Source organism: Sitophilus oryzae, unplaced genomic scaffold, assembly GCF_002938485.1.
Source record: "Sitophilus oryzae breed Bouriz unplaced genomic scaffold, Soryzae_2.0 scaffold_1590_pilon_pilon, whole genome shotgun sequence".
Taxonomy (NCBI): domain Eukaryota; kingdom Metazoa; phylum Arthropoda; class Insecta; order Coleoptera; family Curculionidae; genus Sitophilus; species Sitophilus oryzae.
In genome coordinates, this window is record NW_022146270.1 from 1963807 (window position 1) to 1981833 (window position 18027).

At 31.5% G+C, this 18027-nt stretch overlaps 3 protein-coding genes across 5 annotated transcripts in view; 1 reads left to right on the forward strand and 2 right to left on the reverse strand.

The window, feature by feature from the left end:
• Positions 1-777: 777 nt before the first annotated feature.
• On the reverse strand, positions 778-5924 carry LOC115879952 (proton-coupled amino acid transporter-like protein pathetic). The gene is made up of 4 exons (XM_030897017.1): positions 5637-5924; positions 3088-3436; positions 1333-1508; positions 778-1183 (listed from the first exon to the last, which is right to left on the reverse strand). Exons 1-4 carry the CDS (start codon positions 5888-5890, stop codon positions 778-780), a joined length of 1185 nt encoding a protein of 394 aa, XP_030752877.1. The 5' UTR covers positions 5891-5924.
• Positions 5925-10408: 4484 nt separating this feature from the next.
• Positions 10409-11239, forward strand: LOC115879962. Its single transcript, XM_030897032.1, has 3 exons — positions 10409-10721; positions 10777-10899; positions 10960-11239. Exons 1-3 carry the CDS (start codon positions 10567-10569, stop codon positions 11138-11140), a joined length of 459 nt encoding a protein of 152 aa, XP_030752892.1. The 5' UTR covers positions 10409-10566; the 3' UTR covers positions 11141-11239.
• Positions 11240-11939: 700 nt separating this feature from the next.
• Positions 11940-18027, reverse strand: part of LOC115879961 (proton-coupled amino acid transporter-like protein pathetic) — a 56656-nt gene continuing 50568 nt past the window's right edge. For all 3 annotated transcript variants that reach the window (XM_030897028.1, XM_030897031.1, XM_030897029.1), the window contains 3 exons: positions 17291-17651; positions 15437-15615; positions 11940-13751 (listed from right to left, as the gene is read on the reverse strand). In XM_030897028.1, the coding sequence (XP_030752888.1) occupies positions 13343-13751; positions 15437-15615; positions 17291-17651 (949 nt within the window). In that variant the 3' untranslated portion in view covers positions 11940-13342. The remainder of the gene's footprint in view (positions 13752-15436; positions 15616-17290; positions 17652-18027) is intronic.

An 18027-nucleotide genomic window follows, 5' to 3' on the forward strand; every position in this document is an offset into this window, starting at 1 on the left:
ACAAAATAAATAATTTTAAACCTGCCGTCATTTCGTTAATAATTATTGTAGCGTGTTGATTTTTGCATATAAATACTCATGAGTCTTTAGCGCTTCCGATAAGCCTAAAAACTGGATTTTTAACTTTTGAGCTTTCTTTTTTCGGTCGCATTTTCCTCTATTTAATAATAAATAATTTAAAAAACGCACAAATACTAGTGGTAGTAAACAAGCTGTTCTGACATTTTCTATACTAAACAAAAGACTATCGCAAATACTGTCTTATAATATTGACGTTCAAATAGCCATCTTTTATTTAAAAAACTTGAATTATTGCGGGGCCGGTAGCTCTCGCAAAAAAGCCGCATAATTCAAGTTTTTTTTAAGCTAAAACAATGCAATATTTTGAAAAAAGAACTACATTATAACCAGGATATATCGGCAATGATAATGTTCTTGTCATTTGATCAAAGTTCAGAATTTATTTTCTGTAAAAATAGCGCTAAAACTAAAACCAAAGCTGAACGTGCGCTAAAAACGGCGAGCATTGTACTGACCATTTTTTTTATTTATACTCGTTATTACTGCTAGCATAAACCGATAGACCTAAATTTTGAATATGTTGTAACTAAATGTATAACTAATTAAATGATAGTATTCGTTACTACTTAAATTGAAAAAAAGATATTGTAGGTCTTGTAAATGAATCAACGAAGAACATATTACCAAACACTATATAAAAATAAATGTATTTTTATAAATGTATTATAGTGTATGATAATAAATTTGGTAATATTATCAGTTAGAGTATAATGCAATTATATCAAAAATAGCTGATTTTGAGCCAAAAATAAGGACTGCAGTGCCTAATATTAGAGAAATTATGTCCTTCAGTTTTTTCCAGTTTAAAGTTTTGAAGCTGTCCTGGGTGATAAGTTCAACTGTACCTGGTAGTAATAAACCAAAAATCGGAATCAGTAAAGCACCAATTAAATTAATATATGGCAAGATTGTTGGTAGTATAATTGCAATAACTATACACATGATAGTCATGATACTTCTCAGTCCATACTGATATAACGTTTCTTGCTTAGGACATTTGTGTTTAAGTCTGATCCAGGCGACGTTCATGCACATATAAAATTGAAGACTGAAGGTGCAGAAGCACGCAAATGCTATTAAAGTGTTTATTGCTAGTACGATACTGTAATGAATAAAAAAAAAAATAGTTAAACTTCACTCAGAACCTCGAAATTAGTGGAATAAATTAGTGGTTTTAATTACACCTTATACTTAAAAATGATTATGTTTAAAATATACAATTAAAATTAATAGAATATCCTAGCTACTTACGAGATGTCTCCTGGCAGATTATCGTTTAGAGGTTCGTTGACTTTTTTTCGAGGATTAATGTAACCGAAAAATCCCAGTATAATATAAAATAAAGAAGCACCACACATTCCTGGAATTGCTCCGCATATGTCGGTGAATTGGTGACAGTTGTCAACGTAGTTCTGCAGAGGCATGAACTAAAAGTAAAATATTGTTGGTGCTTAATCCTATATTAATTAGAAGCTTCTACGACCCACTAGTCAACTCGCATACCCAATAATAAAACACGCCGTTTTGATTGAGTTGGTTAGTCTCTGAGGTAAGTTTTTTTTAGATTGCACGCGAAATACCCTACCGATTATCGTTTATGCGCTTGCAGAACTGCGAAATTAAGGGACAACAAACGGCAACGTTAGGTATGCGAGTTGACTAGTGGGAGGTAGAAGCTAGTATATTAATTTAGATACTTCGTGTTTATTGCGTGGATTCAGTAAGCTAATCAGAATATAAGTTGTATAGAGGGTGTTTCAAAAATCATGTGCCATCTCTCATGGGGAGATTCCTCACGTAAAAATAAGATTTATTTTTTATATTAACTTGGGTGCGATTTTATTTTGTCTCGTAGCTATAGGGGGTAAAAGTCTTCAATTTTTTCGATTTAATTCCAATTAAAAGTTTTCTCTTGATATTTTGCCCATTTCGGTCTCCTTGATGAGATAAATGAATCACAATTTATACAATAAAAATAAAATTAATAAATTACTTAATTAATCTAATTTTTTTTATTAAATTTTGTTAAAACTCATAACACTAATGTTCAGTGAATCTACAGCATGTTTCAAAAAAAAATTAAGATAATTACAAAAGATCTATTTTTAAAAATTGATAACATCCTGTAAAAAGTTTTATATCAGTCAAATGACATCTAGAGATTGACCTCGTCAAAAGTATCAATATCATCGATTGTCAATCCGCAGCGCATTTTTTTCATACGGTATATTTTATGTGCAACAACGACATTTTTTGTATTAAGGTTTATAGCACGTGTATCATAAATTTCACAGTCACAACTGTGGTCACAGTGCATGTGCTGGGTAACTTGTACTGTGAGTTTGGTCTATTAACGGTGTAATTTTTTGCTCTGTCGGTGATTTAGAATAATTGATATTTATATGTTGAGTCTTTTTTAGTTTGAACTTTTTAAATTTTAATTTTGTTAGTTTAGGTTATTGTTTCATTTTGTTTTATATTTACAGTATTTTGGTTTTAATAATTTATAATTCGTGTGAACCATTTTTACTTCAACTAACTGCAACTAATAAGGAATGTATAAACAATCTAAATATTAGATAAAAAAATATATTTTTTATAAACAAATGACATTCAAAATTCTGGAAGGAATAATAAGTTATTTGTACGATTATATATTAATTGAAAATTCGAAAAATCTGTTATTATACATTCCTGTGATACTAAGAATAAATAATATGTATATTATCTACTACACAGACAGGTTGTGCCAAGAAGTTGGCATCAAACGGGAAAATAAATATTGAGCTATCCAAAAAAGTTCACTTGCAATCTGTTCAGCATACTCGATAACAAAATATCTGTTTTTGACATATGTCATATGTGTTTTGTCAACCTTTTGCATGTGTAAAGGGGATTTTTTTAGTTATTGGGTATGCTGAATTGATTCTTTTTTTCGCTAACTCAAATATACTAATATTTCCTATTTGTAATGAACTTTCGGACACACTGTACATTAACACTTACCACTCCTACCGCTTCTAGAGCAATGATAGTGATAGTCATAGACATTGGTAAATTTGAAAAATCACCATAGAATGACCTTTTATTTGTCCATTGGATATCAGTGAGTATGTAATATAGAATAATTACAAGTCCCATACACATACAAGTATTACCAACTATAGAAATAAAGGGCAACAGTTTGAGCGTTGGAAGCATAGCTAATACTATGAATGGTATTATAAGTATAACATCGCGTATTGGAAATTTTAAGTACTGAATAAATATGTTCTTAATGTTTTGTGCTATGATAACATCAAAACAAGAACATATTATAAAGTAAATGGAAAAGAATGTTATTGGTGTGGTGTGTCTAAAAAAGAAAAATAATATTAGATTTTGTAGAGAATGTCCTTAAGCTATTTATCAGCATTATAAGCAAAATACTAAAACGTTTTATTATTAATGATGCTAGTTTTGTTAATAAAAGGGGACCAACTTTCGTTTAACTGAATTCAGTTATGTCAGAAATATTTTTGTTTATTTAGTATTTGGAAATCTTTGCAAATAGAAAGTCACCCAAATTTTTCTGCGGAAATGTATAATTTTCAGTTTTATTTTTTCACTTTTTTTACTTAAAAAACGCGTTTTTGTTTTTCATTCTAGACATTTTTCTAAACCTAAACACGAAAAAATCTTCTTGCAGAAGTGTATCATTTTCATTAATTCATAAAATATTGTATAATATAGGCTTGGTGCATTCTCCGCCGGTACTGCCACCATCGGACAATATCGTAAACAACCGGTATATACAAATACACGGGTTTAGATAGCGAGTACGATATAATTAGATATCGAAAAATTTGTTATATAATTATTCTAAAAATATTAGGATGTATAATTATTAGTGAAAATTATAAAAATAAAAATAAGAAATAATTATTTTGATATCTTTAGAAGGTCTAACTTTAAATATTACAATTTATTATTCAAGATAATATAACTTTTTAAATGAGTTCAACTACGGTAACGAGCATAGTTTTACCATTTGTCTGTTCATAAAAGGGTTTTACGCACCGCTTTTGCTAGTGGGGACATAACTGGGGCTATTTAATACATAATTATAATTTTAGAAGATATTAAGCACTAGTTGAAAAAAGTAAACCATTAATGTTGCAAATTATATTTTATCCTCTCATAGTATATGCGTATTTAATGATTATGTAATGGGCACTTTGTTTACTCACTTGTTTCGTTCAACTGCTTGAATCCATATATTTGCTTTTGATCAAATCGGTGTGACAAAATATAAAACTATAAAATATTGTTTCAGTAGAGTTGAATACCTGGAAGAGTTAATGAATGTTATTGCACCCAGAAATCACTCCTTTTCTAGTTCTCCTTTACGTGTTGACAATTTTATTCTCATTTGAAATTGTCACAACATAACGCATCGCCCAGTTTGGGTTCTTTTTCCCTTTGTTTTTACTACCCGAAACAGCGTTACATCACACAAACTTCGTACCTGAGAATTTTACGGTTTCGATAACTACACTAGAAAAAACTAATAATATACTTAAATATATGATAAAGCCCGGATTTTAATATTATTTCAATGCAATCAACATTGGAACATGCAATCAACACTGGAACTGCGTGAAATACAGAGCGAAAACTTCTGATTTCTGCCGTATCGAGCGTTGCGGTCGGAATTTTTAAAATCAACTGAAATGCACCAAGCCTATAATAACATTTGAACTGCTCTCGGCAATAATTAAAATTCGTAAACAAGCGCGTTCGACAGGTTTTTTCATGTCGTCGAGATAGGACCTCTTTTTTAAGTTAGGTTAATGTATAGCTATAGCTCTAGCAATCAAAATACGCTGTAAGCATGTTTTGATTGCTTTGGTTTCACTCTTTTGTTTTTCTAGGTACGGTATTGATTTCAACTAAAAAAAAATCACCCAAAGAAGGTGTGTATTATTTCAGTATAAAAAAAAATTAAAGAGAAAGTAGAGTTATAGTTTACATAATTCTTAAAAATGTGGTGTCACAGCCCATTCATACCCAGCCTCTGCCACTATTTACGTTGAAAACTGCGTACCTACTATTCGGTTAGGTACCTTACGTAACAAGTCGAGTTCTGAGCCCCATTGAAGCTCTGATTTACTGTCCTCCATTCACGCAGTTGTGCAGCTCTGAACTGTTCAAGAACGCGATACTCTCACTCCATTCAATTGAGTCATAAAGTTCAGAACTGTTCGGCGCAAATACCCGGTAATTTAATCGTATTTGGTTCGGCGCCATATGGAGGCACCAGGCTATCGCCCACAGCTCCTTTCAGAACCGTTCTGAGTAGCCCAGGGCGTAAAGCTCTGGAACTTGAAATTCGCGAATGGATGACAGCAATGCTAGCATTAAATAAGCTGTGATAATTTGATGTAATGTTTTTTTTTGTAAACAAGTAATTATATTTTTATATAACTTCTAACTACGTTATTTAAAATCAGAATATATTATTTGTCCCATAACATAATATAAGAATATATAAACAAGGATAATAGATAACTTACCTTATCGGTTTGGCAAAGGGCCTCAACCACTTAGGTCTTCTTCTATAAGCTTCTTCAATGATTTCGGCAAAGCTTCTTCGTGTTTTAGTATATTTTCTATGGATTTTTAATATATATGAGGCCAGAGTACAAATTATCGAAACAATAACAGTTGAAATAACACCTATTTTTAAGCCAGAAACTTCTATGGCAGCAGGCATAGAAATTATTCCTGTTCCTAAACATGTATTTATAACGTGAGCTAGAGTGTCCATATCACTCAAAAAAGAAAAAATATGTGTGGGTTAAAATTTACATAGTAACCTAACAATAAAGACATCAATTATGCCATATTAATTAAAATGAAATTTTGATTTTGAATAACATTATGTATTAGGTAATTATGTTAAAAAGAATAAAATTGATTTATTAAGATCATATTTATTACTATAAAATAATTTTCATCTCTACTTACATATTTTTTATTTCAATCATTGTACATAGATAGAAATAAACAAATGCATTAAATCGAAAATATGGAGGATGTAAGTAATTTTATATTTTCCTAATTATAATTGCTGCTTTTCTACAATTGATTTGTCATATTATTTTAAATGAACAGTAAGTATGAGTAGTATAGTATAATTATTAGCACGAGAACGTTAATTCTTATTATACAGGGTGTCCCAGAAATCAGAAATAAGTGCAAGTATTTTGAGGGGTGGTAGATCTCAATAAAAGAAACATATTTTCTCTAAGTCCAAAATAACGGAGTTATTTTACTTTTAAAATTTCCAAAAAAAAAATGATTTTTGCCCAAATTTTGAGAACCACTGGATCTTTTCTGAATTTTCTTTCTTGTAAATTTAATCTACTAACTATGTTGCCATATTATCAAGAAATTATTAGACGAAAATCGACCGACTTTAGCGCTCAGTTTCTGATATTTGACGCTAGAGGGAGCGATTTTCTTCTGTTTTACCTGTGAAAAATTATGTAATTTTATGGACCTAAATTTCAAGTTTAAATGAAAATTTAGCAATAAAACACTACATTGTAGACAAAACTACTACCAGGAAAATGTAGCTATACGTGTTTTCCGAATAAAATAACACTAAACAATAAAGGAATAAAGCAAAATTCACAAAGATATCGCATTTTAATTACCCCAATGTCCCTAATTGTTAATATCATAAAAAATAGATTTTTGCCTTAAATTTTTTTTAAAGCTTTAGAATAGTTAAGGAATTTTTGATTATCATTAAATATAGTTAATTAAGCAGTTTCAGACCTATTAAACCTGTATAAATTAAAATAAAATTCAAAAATATGGTGGCGGTTCGGTAGCCTTCAGAATCTTCAATTAATATAAATTTGTTGTTCGATATTTTCCGAAATAATGTAATATTTAGTTAAATAGAGACTTATTACATCTATAAATTATAAAACAAGGCAGTAATACCCCTATTTATAACTTATATAAGACATTTTCTTAGTCAATGTAATGTATAATATATTTTTCACCAATAATATAATATTAATAATATTTCACCAATTTTGCTATGAAATGAATAAAAAACCTCATTTAACATGATTATGTGCTGTACAAATTATGTATTAGTAGTTTTTTTTTATCAATTTCCAAGCCCTATAACAAGAATCTTCTACAAATATACAATAATAACTTCTACAAGATATTTACTTTTATTTCACTAATTTTCCCTTGAAAGTGCTTGAAATCAATTAAAAAAATCACATTTAACAAAATTCTCTGCCCTACTAATTATGTTTTTGTAGATTTTTAACAATTTCCAACCCCCAAAGCAACACAAGAGTAAACAAGAATTTGTTGCCTCATCGATACAAAATTTGTTCGATGAAAGCTTCGAGCACTATGTATAAAAAGGATATTTTCTACATATAGTCTAAAAAAAATACAGGGTATGACTGCTCATGTATTTTTAAGAAAATTTCTTGTTTCCTGTAATGCCAAAATAAAATCTTGACAATATGGTGAAGGTTGAGTTTTGAGAGTATTGGATTGTTATTAAGATATATTTTATAATATTTTTTATATGTCTTAATCTACATCTACATATACAGGGTATTTCGCAGATACACGCAGTATTATTTCATATGGCTCTCTCAACGGTAAAATACGAGAGAAAAATTATTGGGTGGCTTTGATAAAAATTTACTATGGCAAATGCCATATGAAATATAAAACCGCGAATATCTGCGAAACCGTCAAACATTTTTGAAATACTCTAAATACAATAAATGTTCATTTTTTAATTCTCCATCTACTGAAAAAATAATATACAGGGTGTTCCATTTAAAAAAACGAAGAAAAATTATTTTATATTTTAGAAAGTTTGGAATAAAATTTTGAACATTCTGTATGATATTCGATTACCATATTTATAGCAAAGTAAGTACAGACCATCTAAAGTAAATATCTAATATCGTTTTGATTTCAAGCCAGTTCTTGGTATTTTTAATAAATTTTTTAAGAGAGGCTGAAAAATATATATTTTTTATTTATTTATTAATATCTCTAAAACTATCGAAATGTATTTACTCATATCTTAGGATTATGTAAAGTGATCAAAAGAAGCCAAAAATGCAATAATATACAGGGTGTTCCATTTAAAAAAAATCATCCCGATCCACTCAAACTTTTTTGAGCCACCCTATAGAAGTTAAAATATTTTCCTGGAATACATCCTAGAACATAATTTAGATTTGCACTTAAACAAAATTCTTCAGTTTTTTATTCTAGGAGCTACAGATGCCCGACGCACTATTGCCGGACCCTGTATAAAATGCTAATGTTTATCTGTGTCGTCTACTGAAGTAACGACATGCTCTAGAAAGTTGCTTTTTTACTAAAAGATAGCTAATTGGCTCTTCTAAAAACTGTCGTCGCCGGATTTTTTGTTTTTCATTTAATTAAAAAAAAGTTTTTTTTTCCTGATGTGGCGGATATGCCAGGCTTCAACTAGTATTTATATAAAATGCTAATTAGTATTTATATAAAATGCTAATGTTTATCTGTGTCGTCTCTACTGAAGGAACAACTTGCTCTAGAAAGTTGCTTTTTTTACTAAAAGATAGCTAATTGGCTCTTCTAAAAACTGTCGTCGCCGGATTTTTTGTTTTTTATTTAATTAAAAAAATAATAAGTTTTTTTCCTGATGTCGTGGCGGATGCGCCAGGCTTCAACTAGTCTACATATATAAAATGCTAATGTTTTTCTGTGTCGTCTCTACTGAAGTAACAACTTGCTCTAGAAAGTTGCTTTTTTTACTAAAAGATAGCTAATTGGCTCTTCTAAAAACTGTCGTCGCCGGATTTTTTGTTTTTCATTTAATTAAAAAAAAGTATTTTTTCCAGATGTCGTGGCGGATGTGACTGTTCTTGGGTTAGGCCTTTGGTTAGGCGTATTTTGATTGCGTTGGTTAAGCCCCGTTCTCAGAACTGCGTCGTGTCGACAGCGACACTGATTGACACTTCAAATGACCAATGGGAGCTGTACTAAATTTAAAATTGACAGCTGTTTGAATTTTGTACAAATCTGATTGGTTCTTTTGTCGTGTCGCTGGCGACAGTCGCAGTTCTGAGAACGGGCTGTTCCCCCGTTCTCAGAAATATTTTGACTGCGACTGTCGCCAGCGACACTTCAAAAGCACCAATGAGATTTGTACAAAATTCAAACAACTGTCAATTTTAAATTTAGTACAGTTCTCATTGGTTGTTTGAAACGTCAAACTGTGTCGCCAGCGACACGACGTCGTTCTGAGAACGAGGCTTTAAGCCCCGTTCTCAGAACAACGTCGTGTCGCGGGCGACACTGATTGACACTTCAAACGACCAATGGGAGCTGTACTAAATTTAAAATTGACAGCTGTTTGAATTTTGTACAAATCTGATTGGTTCTCTTGTCGTGTCGCTGGTGACAGTCGCAGTTCTGAGAACGGGGCTTTAGTCTCTTTCAGTTAGTTATTCTATGGTCTCTTTTTTGTTTATAGATTGGACGCGAAATACCCGATCGATTTTGTAGAACTGTTATATATGTTATTATAATTTGTACGTTTTTGAAATTTAGGTTAAATTATGCTACTATTACTTAAGAACTTACTCTCGAAAGTTAGAAAAGAAGAAAATAACCCACGATTTAAATTTTGCGCGAACTGTGGGTTAGAGTTGGAGAGTTGCACGGTACGGTTAGACGTAAGTCATACGTAAATGATAAATTGTGCATATTGTTGTATCACGGTTGTATGTTGTGCAGTTCACGTGCAGTTGTGCATACTCTTAAGTACAACCCATATGTACCAAAGTATGTACCATACAAAGGTACCATAAAATATGTACAACCCTGTTCGACATGACAATTTAGAGACCAATGACCACACCAATGACTATTAGGACTATTAGAGACAAATTCTGAGAAATATATATGACATTTAAACAACCCTACCACCCCTACCACCACAGACCACGTTTTTTTGTAGAAATGTCTGGAAAATCTAGAAATATCATTAGAAGATATAGAGATATATCTGGAAATATTACGAACATACGCCATTTTGGCACCAATGGCACTGCCAACTGTCAATAACATTGACCAAATTTTGCCCAACTATTTTTGCCACCATCTGCTATCTTACTTCAAACATTGTTCTTTTAAATTTATTTGTAAAACTATTAATTTTCATAATTTTATTTATGAAAATATAAATCATATATAAATACACTGTCGCCAACTGTCTCAACAACATAAGATCAATGTCATTTTTTGAGATTTGACAGAGATTTGAGATGCATTTGAGCATTTGAGTCTATGATTGGTCTATGATTGAGTTTTCGTGAAGAGCGAATTTCCATTAGTTATTTTAGGAAAAGCCAAAATTTTCACGTGATATTTTCCATAAAAATTGTAACAGTCATGTCCACTTCGAAATCCAGCACGTCGATTTGTAGCAAATTAGGACTTAAACCAATTACATCACAAAATTTGCTTTTTTATTATGCACCGGCACAAGGAATTCTCAGTTACACAGCTTTATCAGTAAATGTTATGAACCCATCTTTAGTATTGAGGTAGAAATATTAATATATTTTAAAAATCACGTTTAATAGCTATCTCTATTATTAGGATATTTCCAAAAAGGGATATCACCAACATACTATTGTTTAATACACTTGTTGGTTCTGGGTTATATTTATATAACAAACCCCATTTAAGCTCGTTGTCCACCAAGGAGAAAGTGTTATATAGGTAATATTAATTTAATTTTACCAATTTACCATTATGCTACATAAATATATTTAATTTTAGTGCGTTTGGTGCTGCTACGTTCTCATTAGGTTCAGTATTAATCTGGGCAATTATCAGAAGTGTAGTACCTGAAAACGTTGCTCTTTGTACAGCATGCGGAGTAGGATCTGGGCTCGCATTGATTAAAATTGGCAAAAGCTATGTAGAAACAGTAGACAGTTTGGTCCCTAGTAAACCATAAGCTATGTATTTATTGTACTAATTGATATTTAATAATTTGTTAAACATTATTGTAGTCATCAGTACTGTGTGATTAATAAAGTTGATTTTTTATTTTAGATGTAAATGCTTCAGAACAAAGGTTTAGAAAAATAGAATTCTAATATTACTTTATATTAAATCTAGAGTGCACATTAGTCAAAATATTAAGAAACGATATTTGTATAAATATGGTCTTAATTCTTTGATATTCACCTTCATTTCCAGTACTAGATGAGTTCTAGATTATGCTGTTCCAACAAATCGAAATAATCTATCTCATATATCCAATACTTTTTGATATGATTAGAGAGATAAACCAGCTGATTAAGGCTAGGCGCAAATTAAGTCGCGTGTGACATGACATGGCGCAACCGGCATGACGGGACGCGGCACTCGTGCTGCTTGGTGGTCCGCAAATTCGATCGCGGATCGTATAAAAACGGCTGCATAAAAATGTCTGATTCGCCATCGAAACAATTATTGTTACTAAACTTTAGTCCTGAATCAGAATCAGATTATACCGAGTGTAAATTTTACTGTATTCAATAATCAAAATTAATGCACACGAACGCGAGGCACGCGTCGCATCGCGCTGTCCCATTTATTTCTGTTCTTTACAAAAACTCGCGTCGTGCCAGGTTATGTCACACGCGATAGACGCGGTTCAATTTGCGCTTAGCCTAACACTTTTCTTTATCCCAGTATAAAGCAACGGATTAATACTGGGTAAATGTGACCATGTCATTTTGAATATAAAATTAATTTCAAAATAAAACAAATTTTTCCAGTTTCTTCCTTCAAAAAAATTTATTATAAAACGTATACAGATGCAAGTTTATTAAAATTAAATTTTTGTATAAAATTAATTATAATAAATAAGAATAATTTAATATTAAATAATGCCTTAATACCGTATGATCGAAAAAAAAAAGGTGTCCACCTTTTGGGATATGACAATCAATGACATTTCCCATATAAGTTTACTTACAAAATGACAGCGATCTTCATTACAAAGTTATCTCTGACGCCATTCTTTTTTCGATCGTATGATATTATAAATAATATGCCCTTAGTGTGTTTCAGTATATTAAAAAATTTCGAATAAATATAAAATCACAGGAATATTTTAGTAGTCTGTCTTTCTATTTTTGCTAAATTAGACAATACAGTACAATACACTAAAAAGAATATTAATTATTAACCAGCAATATTAATACTGCCCGCCGTTGTATCCTGTCCTACACTAATAATTAAAATAAATTATGAAATGTGCTACAAAAAGATTACCTAACTTAACTATTAGTACTCTTTAGAAATTGTTGATTCTTCGGTTGAAAACTTTTTATAAAAAAATCTTTTAAAGAGGTAAAAAAATGCATATAAAACATTATTATAAATCCTAAAAACCAAAAAAATATTGCAGAAAATATGCATAAAGATAGTTTTTTATCAAGGCCTTTTAGAATATAAATTAAAAAGTTTAAGACGAAAAGTTGTCTTAAACACCCTGTGTAACCTAAACGACTAAATTGGATGAAAGATATTTAACAATTAAATTACAGTATTAACTATAGAACAATGTATATTTATAAAAATTACATACATATCTTTATCAAAAATATGTAGTTTTAGAAGCCATCAGAAAAAAACTACCTATCAATAATCTGATAAGATGTAAAAGAAACATTTTGTCATGATTTTTATATACCAAGTAATTCAAAAATGCAGGTATAGATATAGGTATAACGAGAGCATAGTAAATATGACTTTTTTGTATGAAATGAAATAATAAAAAATCTAGAACATCACAGCCGTTATCGAGGTAAAATTAATCTGATAACTTCTTTTTATTATGTTAAAGCTTCGAGCGCAATAGAACTTTCTAAATATATTGCAAGAAAAGCTTAACAAATAGTTGGTCTATTGTAAAACATTTTGTACATTGGTGGTATAAATGTGTAAAATTAAATGTGGAATATTAAAATAACACAAATAATAATGGCGAGGTATATAAACATATCTCAAGAAAGAAAATACATTCAATTCTTAATTTTAAGTTCTGGTAATGTATTATTTACCAAGTTTCTTGTACTGGTAGTATATATTTTACCAACGGATTTTTATCAAAATTTATAACTAAAAAAATTCGATTCCAAACAAAACTTAATAGGAACTTTATAAGTTATTTGTATAATGCAACTATATCTTCTAGAGCAGATTTCGAACCAAATATAAGAGCTAAGATTCCAGTAATCACCACAACGATATCTTTGAAGATTTTCCAATTGTATGCTCCAAAACCTTTATCCCAGAATGTAATAACTTCAATGGCGACGGGTAACATAAGACCGAGAATAGAAAAGCATAAGGCACCGATTAGACCGACAAAGGGAATAATTGTTGGTACTGCAATGGCTATAGCCACGCATACAACGACCATGATGGTTCTCATTACATACTGGCTCAAAACTTCATGTTTGGTACATTTGTCTTTAAGTCCACTCCAAGCGATGTCTATGCATACGTAAAATTGTAGACCAAACGTGAAAAACACTGCAATTGCTATTAATACGTTCACAGCTTGGGCGGCACTGCAAAAGAAAAACATAATTAATATGCTGTTGATGAAATCACAATTCACAATGAAATCGCACTCCGGAAAAATTGAAATTTTCGAATGTTCCTTTTATTTTTTTTCTACTAATATCTTCATAGAAATTCACACAAAATCAATTTTACACTCTATATACTCTTATGGCGAGTTTTTTTTTCTGTAAAAAAAATGTTTTAAAAAAATCTAATCAAATTTCTTTGTCAAAGATTTTATTTAAAAAAATATATTTATATAACAGACCTGTTTTTATTAAATCTTTTTTTTTTACAAAATCTATTTGGATTATTTTTTTATAGTAGGTACCCTTCGTCAAACGGTACTGAAACTAATAGGACAACAGGAAGGATCGAGTTCTATAAAAACATGGCTAATTCCATTCATAAAATATCTAGGCGCGTAGGGTGTTTTATGATGATTTGATGATATATCGAAATTTCTATATTTTCTAGAACATTTGATATAATTAAGTGTATCTACATTTTTTAGCGATTTGCTAAATGTACTAATGTTCGTTAGAAAGCGTGTACTAATTATTAGAGATGAGCAAAACTGCGTGATTCTCCAATCGCAGTTGAAACTGCGATTGTGATTTTTAAATCGCAGCGACTGTAACCTGCGATTGCGATTTTAATATTTACTAAACCAAATTATTCGTAAAAAATGTTTTTTCTAAATATGCCATTGGATCACCTTTGTTCCATTTGAAAAAATCGAGATATGATTAAAAATACGATTTGGGCATCTTTTAACTGGCCAGGACAGGACAAGACGCGAAAAACAATAGACGATCAAATCTATTTGTCCAAGGCACCTTGATTAAAATTAGTGTTATACCGAGTATCATTCAAAAATCAAAAGTTGTAGTCGTTTCCGGTGAAACAGGAAGTGATTAAAAACAATTGAATACGTCAATCAGTCCTAATTTATGTCATATACTAACATACCAAATCTCGTTTTTTTATTAGATAAAATAAAAAAGTTAAAGGGGTAGTCTTGAGAAATACCCGGTATATTATGATCGTGACCCTAGAAAATAATATATTCTCTATAAATAAATAATATCAGAGAGAAAATGCAATCGCAGTTTACTATAAAATGCTTCAATAGATAACAAAATTACATTCGCAACAATATCGCAAATCGCTAAACTTACTCAAAATTACTCAAACTCAAAATTCAAACTCGCAGATAGAAATCACAGTTCCAGCTGCTGTGCTCCCAAATAGGAGACATCGCAATCGCAGTTTCTTATGAGAGCTAATCGCAGGTTAAGATTGCGATTTTAAAATCGCTGCGATTGAATCGCAATTTGCGATTTTTTGCTCATCTCTACTAATTATATTACGCACAATTCAAGTTAAATGTTTGGTTGTGATAAAATAAAATACAATAACACCGTCACTGAATATTTCAGTATTAGTCAATATTTATACTATTTCCAGGCAGACATATAATATCTTAAAGAAGATATCCACCGCATGCAACAACGAGAACTACGTTAAAATACCTAATATGTATGATGGAATGAACATAAAAGTATATTCAATTTATAGGAAATATCGAGCAATTTTGCTTTTGTATTTTTAAGTTAAATATGTGTTTGTATTCCTTATGTTGCTTCAGATCCGTTTGCCAGATAAGTAGTGAAAAAAAATTACTTACTATTCTGTTGGAGGTAAATTGTGAGTAATGGATCCGGCAGTGGCATCTCCGTATTTCAGATATCCAAAGAATCCTAACAGAATATAAACTAGAGTGACGCCAGACATTCCTTGATTCAGAACACCGCAGATTCCGGTAAAATGTTGAGGAGTTTCCATGTGATTTTCAAGTGGCATCACCTAAAAAATGACCCATATATTTTACCCATTAAAGTTATAATAACGATTGTTAAGGATATTTAAGGCGTGTACTAAAAATGCCCACCAATTTGCTTTTTTTTTTAATGAAACCACTTACATACCCGGTCGGTAACAGATATATGTTGGCCATAGCGATTCACTCCTATATGACAGTCTTGGTCCGTATTTGCATGTCTAGGTCTTAGGTCTAGGTAGGAGTCAATCGCTATGACCATATACAGGGTGACAATTTGAAAACGTACAGTATTTAATATTACCTCTACCGATGATAGTATGAAAATTTGGCGAAATACGTCAATTTACAAGGGGGACAATTTTTGAGGCATTTGTTGTCGTGTTACTTTCAACCGTTTGACCCCCAGGGCACCTACCCCTAAAATTTTAAATGGCAACCCCTATTTCTTTTACCATTTTTGTGTTCCTTATAAAGTTCTCAAAAAATAATGCAGTTTATGTAGAGTTCTATAAGAAACACAAAAATGGTAAAAGAAATAGGGGTTGCCATTTAAAATTTTAGGAGAGGGTGCCCTGGGGGTCAAAGGGTTGAAAGTAACACGACAACAAATGCCCCAAAAATTATCCCCCTTGTAAATTGACGTATTTCGCCAAATTTTCATACTATCATCGGTAGAGGTAATATTAAATACTGTTCGTTTTCAAATTGTCACCCTGTATAGCTATGGCGATCTACGTCATTCAAAAATCAGAGTACGGACACGGACCAAATAAATGGCATCTAGGGCTTAACATCGCCAAAATTATCATCAATTGTCATTCCCCGTCTCTGACGCCGTTTTTTTCGATTGTATGGTATATTTCGTTATACATTTAAAGTCTATTTTAAAATTCTTTCACAGAAAAATGTATTTAAACGACTTTATATTTTTAGCCCTATTTAAATGGCAACATTAACATAACAGTACTTGTTTACGTAGTTGGCTTCCGACTATTATCTTAATTTGTAAAGATATATCGATTTTTTTGCTGTTTAATAACGCTTTAAATAGTTAGTGATTTGCATACTAATAAGGTTATTTTCTCTTGATAAAAGGAGTTCGACGTTTATGACGCACTGCAAAGTTAGTATTAGAGCACAGACCTTTACCAACTTTTAAATGGAAATTTTGCGTGAACTTAACATATTATTATTACTCCTAAAATTTCATCAAAAAGATTGGGATGCAAACATACAGAGTGGATTGAGGTACAGAGGGGATAGGGGTACACAATGGATCGGGGTATACAGTGAATCGGTGTACACAGTGGATCGGGGTACACAATGGACCGGGGTACACAGTGGACCGGGGTACACAGTGGACCGGGGTACACAGTGAACCGGGGTACACAGTGAACCGGGGTACACAGTGAACCGGGGTACACAGTGGACCGGGGTACACAGTGGATCGGGGTACACAGTGGATCGGGGTACACAGTGGATCGGGGTACACAGTGGAACAAATAAAAAAATCCATCAACCAAAAAAAGAAAACGGATTAAAAATGACTAATATATTGTATAAGCAACTTCTTTCTGTCACTTCATATCAAATATTAAAATTATAGTAAATAACAACAGTTTTGAAAGTTTTTTTGAGCTGTTAAGAGTGAAAATATCTCAATTATTATTTATATATGTAGGTATGATTTTTACTTACCACTCCGATAGCCTCAATAGCAAAGATGGTGATACTGACAGAAATCGGCAACGTAGTGATATCGCCAAATAGAGGTCTCTCAGTTATCGACGGAATATCGATCACTAAATAATAGAGTGTTATTCCCAGACCTAGGCCCATGCAAACATTGGCCACCATGGAGACTGGAGCCAAGTATTTTAAGTTCGGCACGTACGCTAGTAAAATCAGCGGCACCAGGAGAATTGCTATGGTATATCGCTCGCTTAGAGTATTCTCTAGATAGTTTTCTAGAACGTAGATGATGTTCTTGGCTACTATGACGCTGTAGCAGGAGCAGGTGACGAAGTACGTTACGAAAATTCCTATAAGAACGGTGTGTCTGAAATAAAAAAAGAATTGTTGCAATTAATTATATTGATTATTAAATATTATTAATAAACGTTTAAAAGTTAAAGATATTGGAAATCGTGCGCGCAAATTTATTTTAAGTTGGATGATTTGTGTTTCCTCGGCTAAGTACTTTGTCTCGTCTCGATTTATTTTCATTTCGTAAAACGCCTCTAAACTACGCGTGAAACTGCGGAAAAGGGCATGGGGGAGGTTTTTTGGAGACTTTAATTGTCTCCTGTTGTTTCGTTCAATTTCGTATCTTAGCCCGAGTCAAAGGACTTTTTTTTCATAAATCTCAGTAAAATAAATAAATCTAGACGTTTCTAAAGAATCTGTTGCTACAAAATTCTATTTCTTTAATTACA

What these genes read in the sequence shown, in the direction of transcription:
- LOC115879952 (XM_030897017.1), bottom strand. Translation starts at nt 5,890, where the DNA reads ATGGACACTCTAGCTCACGTTATAAATACATGTTTAGGAACAGGAATA. An exon ending in CTCTAGAAGCGGTAGGAGTG is followed by an intron (nt 1,509 to 3,087) that starts GTAAGTGTTAAT and finishes TTTTACTTTTAG; the next exon opens with TTCATGCCTCTGCAGAACTA. An exon ending in AATCTGCCAGGAGACATCTC is followed by an intron (nt 1,184 to 1,332) that starts GTAAGTAGCTAG and finishes TATTCATTACAG; the next exon opens with TATCGTACTAGCAATAAACA.
- LOC115879962 (XM_030897032.1), top strand. Translation starts at nt 10,567, where the DNA reads ATGTCCACTTCGAAATCCAGCACGTCGATTTGTAGCAAATTAGGACTT. An exon ending in AACCCATCTTTAGTATTGAG is followed by an intron (nt 10,722 to 10,776) that starts GTAGAAATATTA and finishes CTCTATTATTAG; the next exon opens with GATATTTCCAAAAAGGGATA. An exon ending in AAGGAGAAAGTGTTATATAG is followed by an intron (nt 10,900 to 10,959) that starts GTAATATTAATT and finishes ATTTAATTTTAG; the next exon opens with TGCGTTTGGTGCTGCTACGT.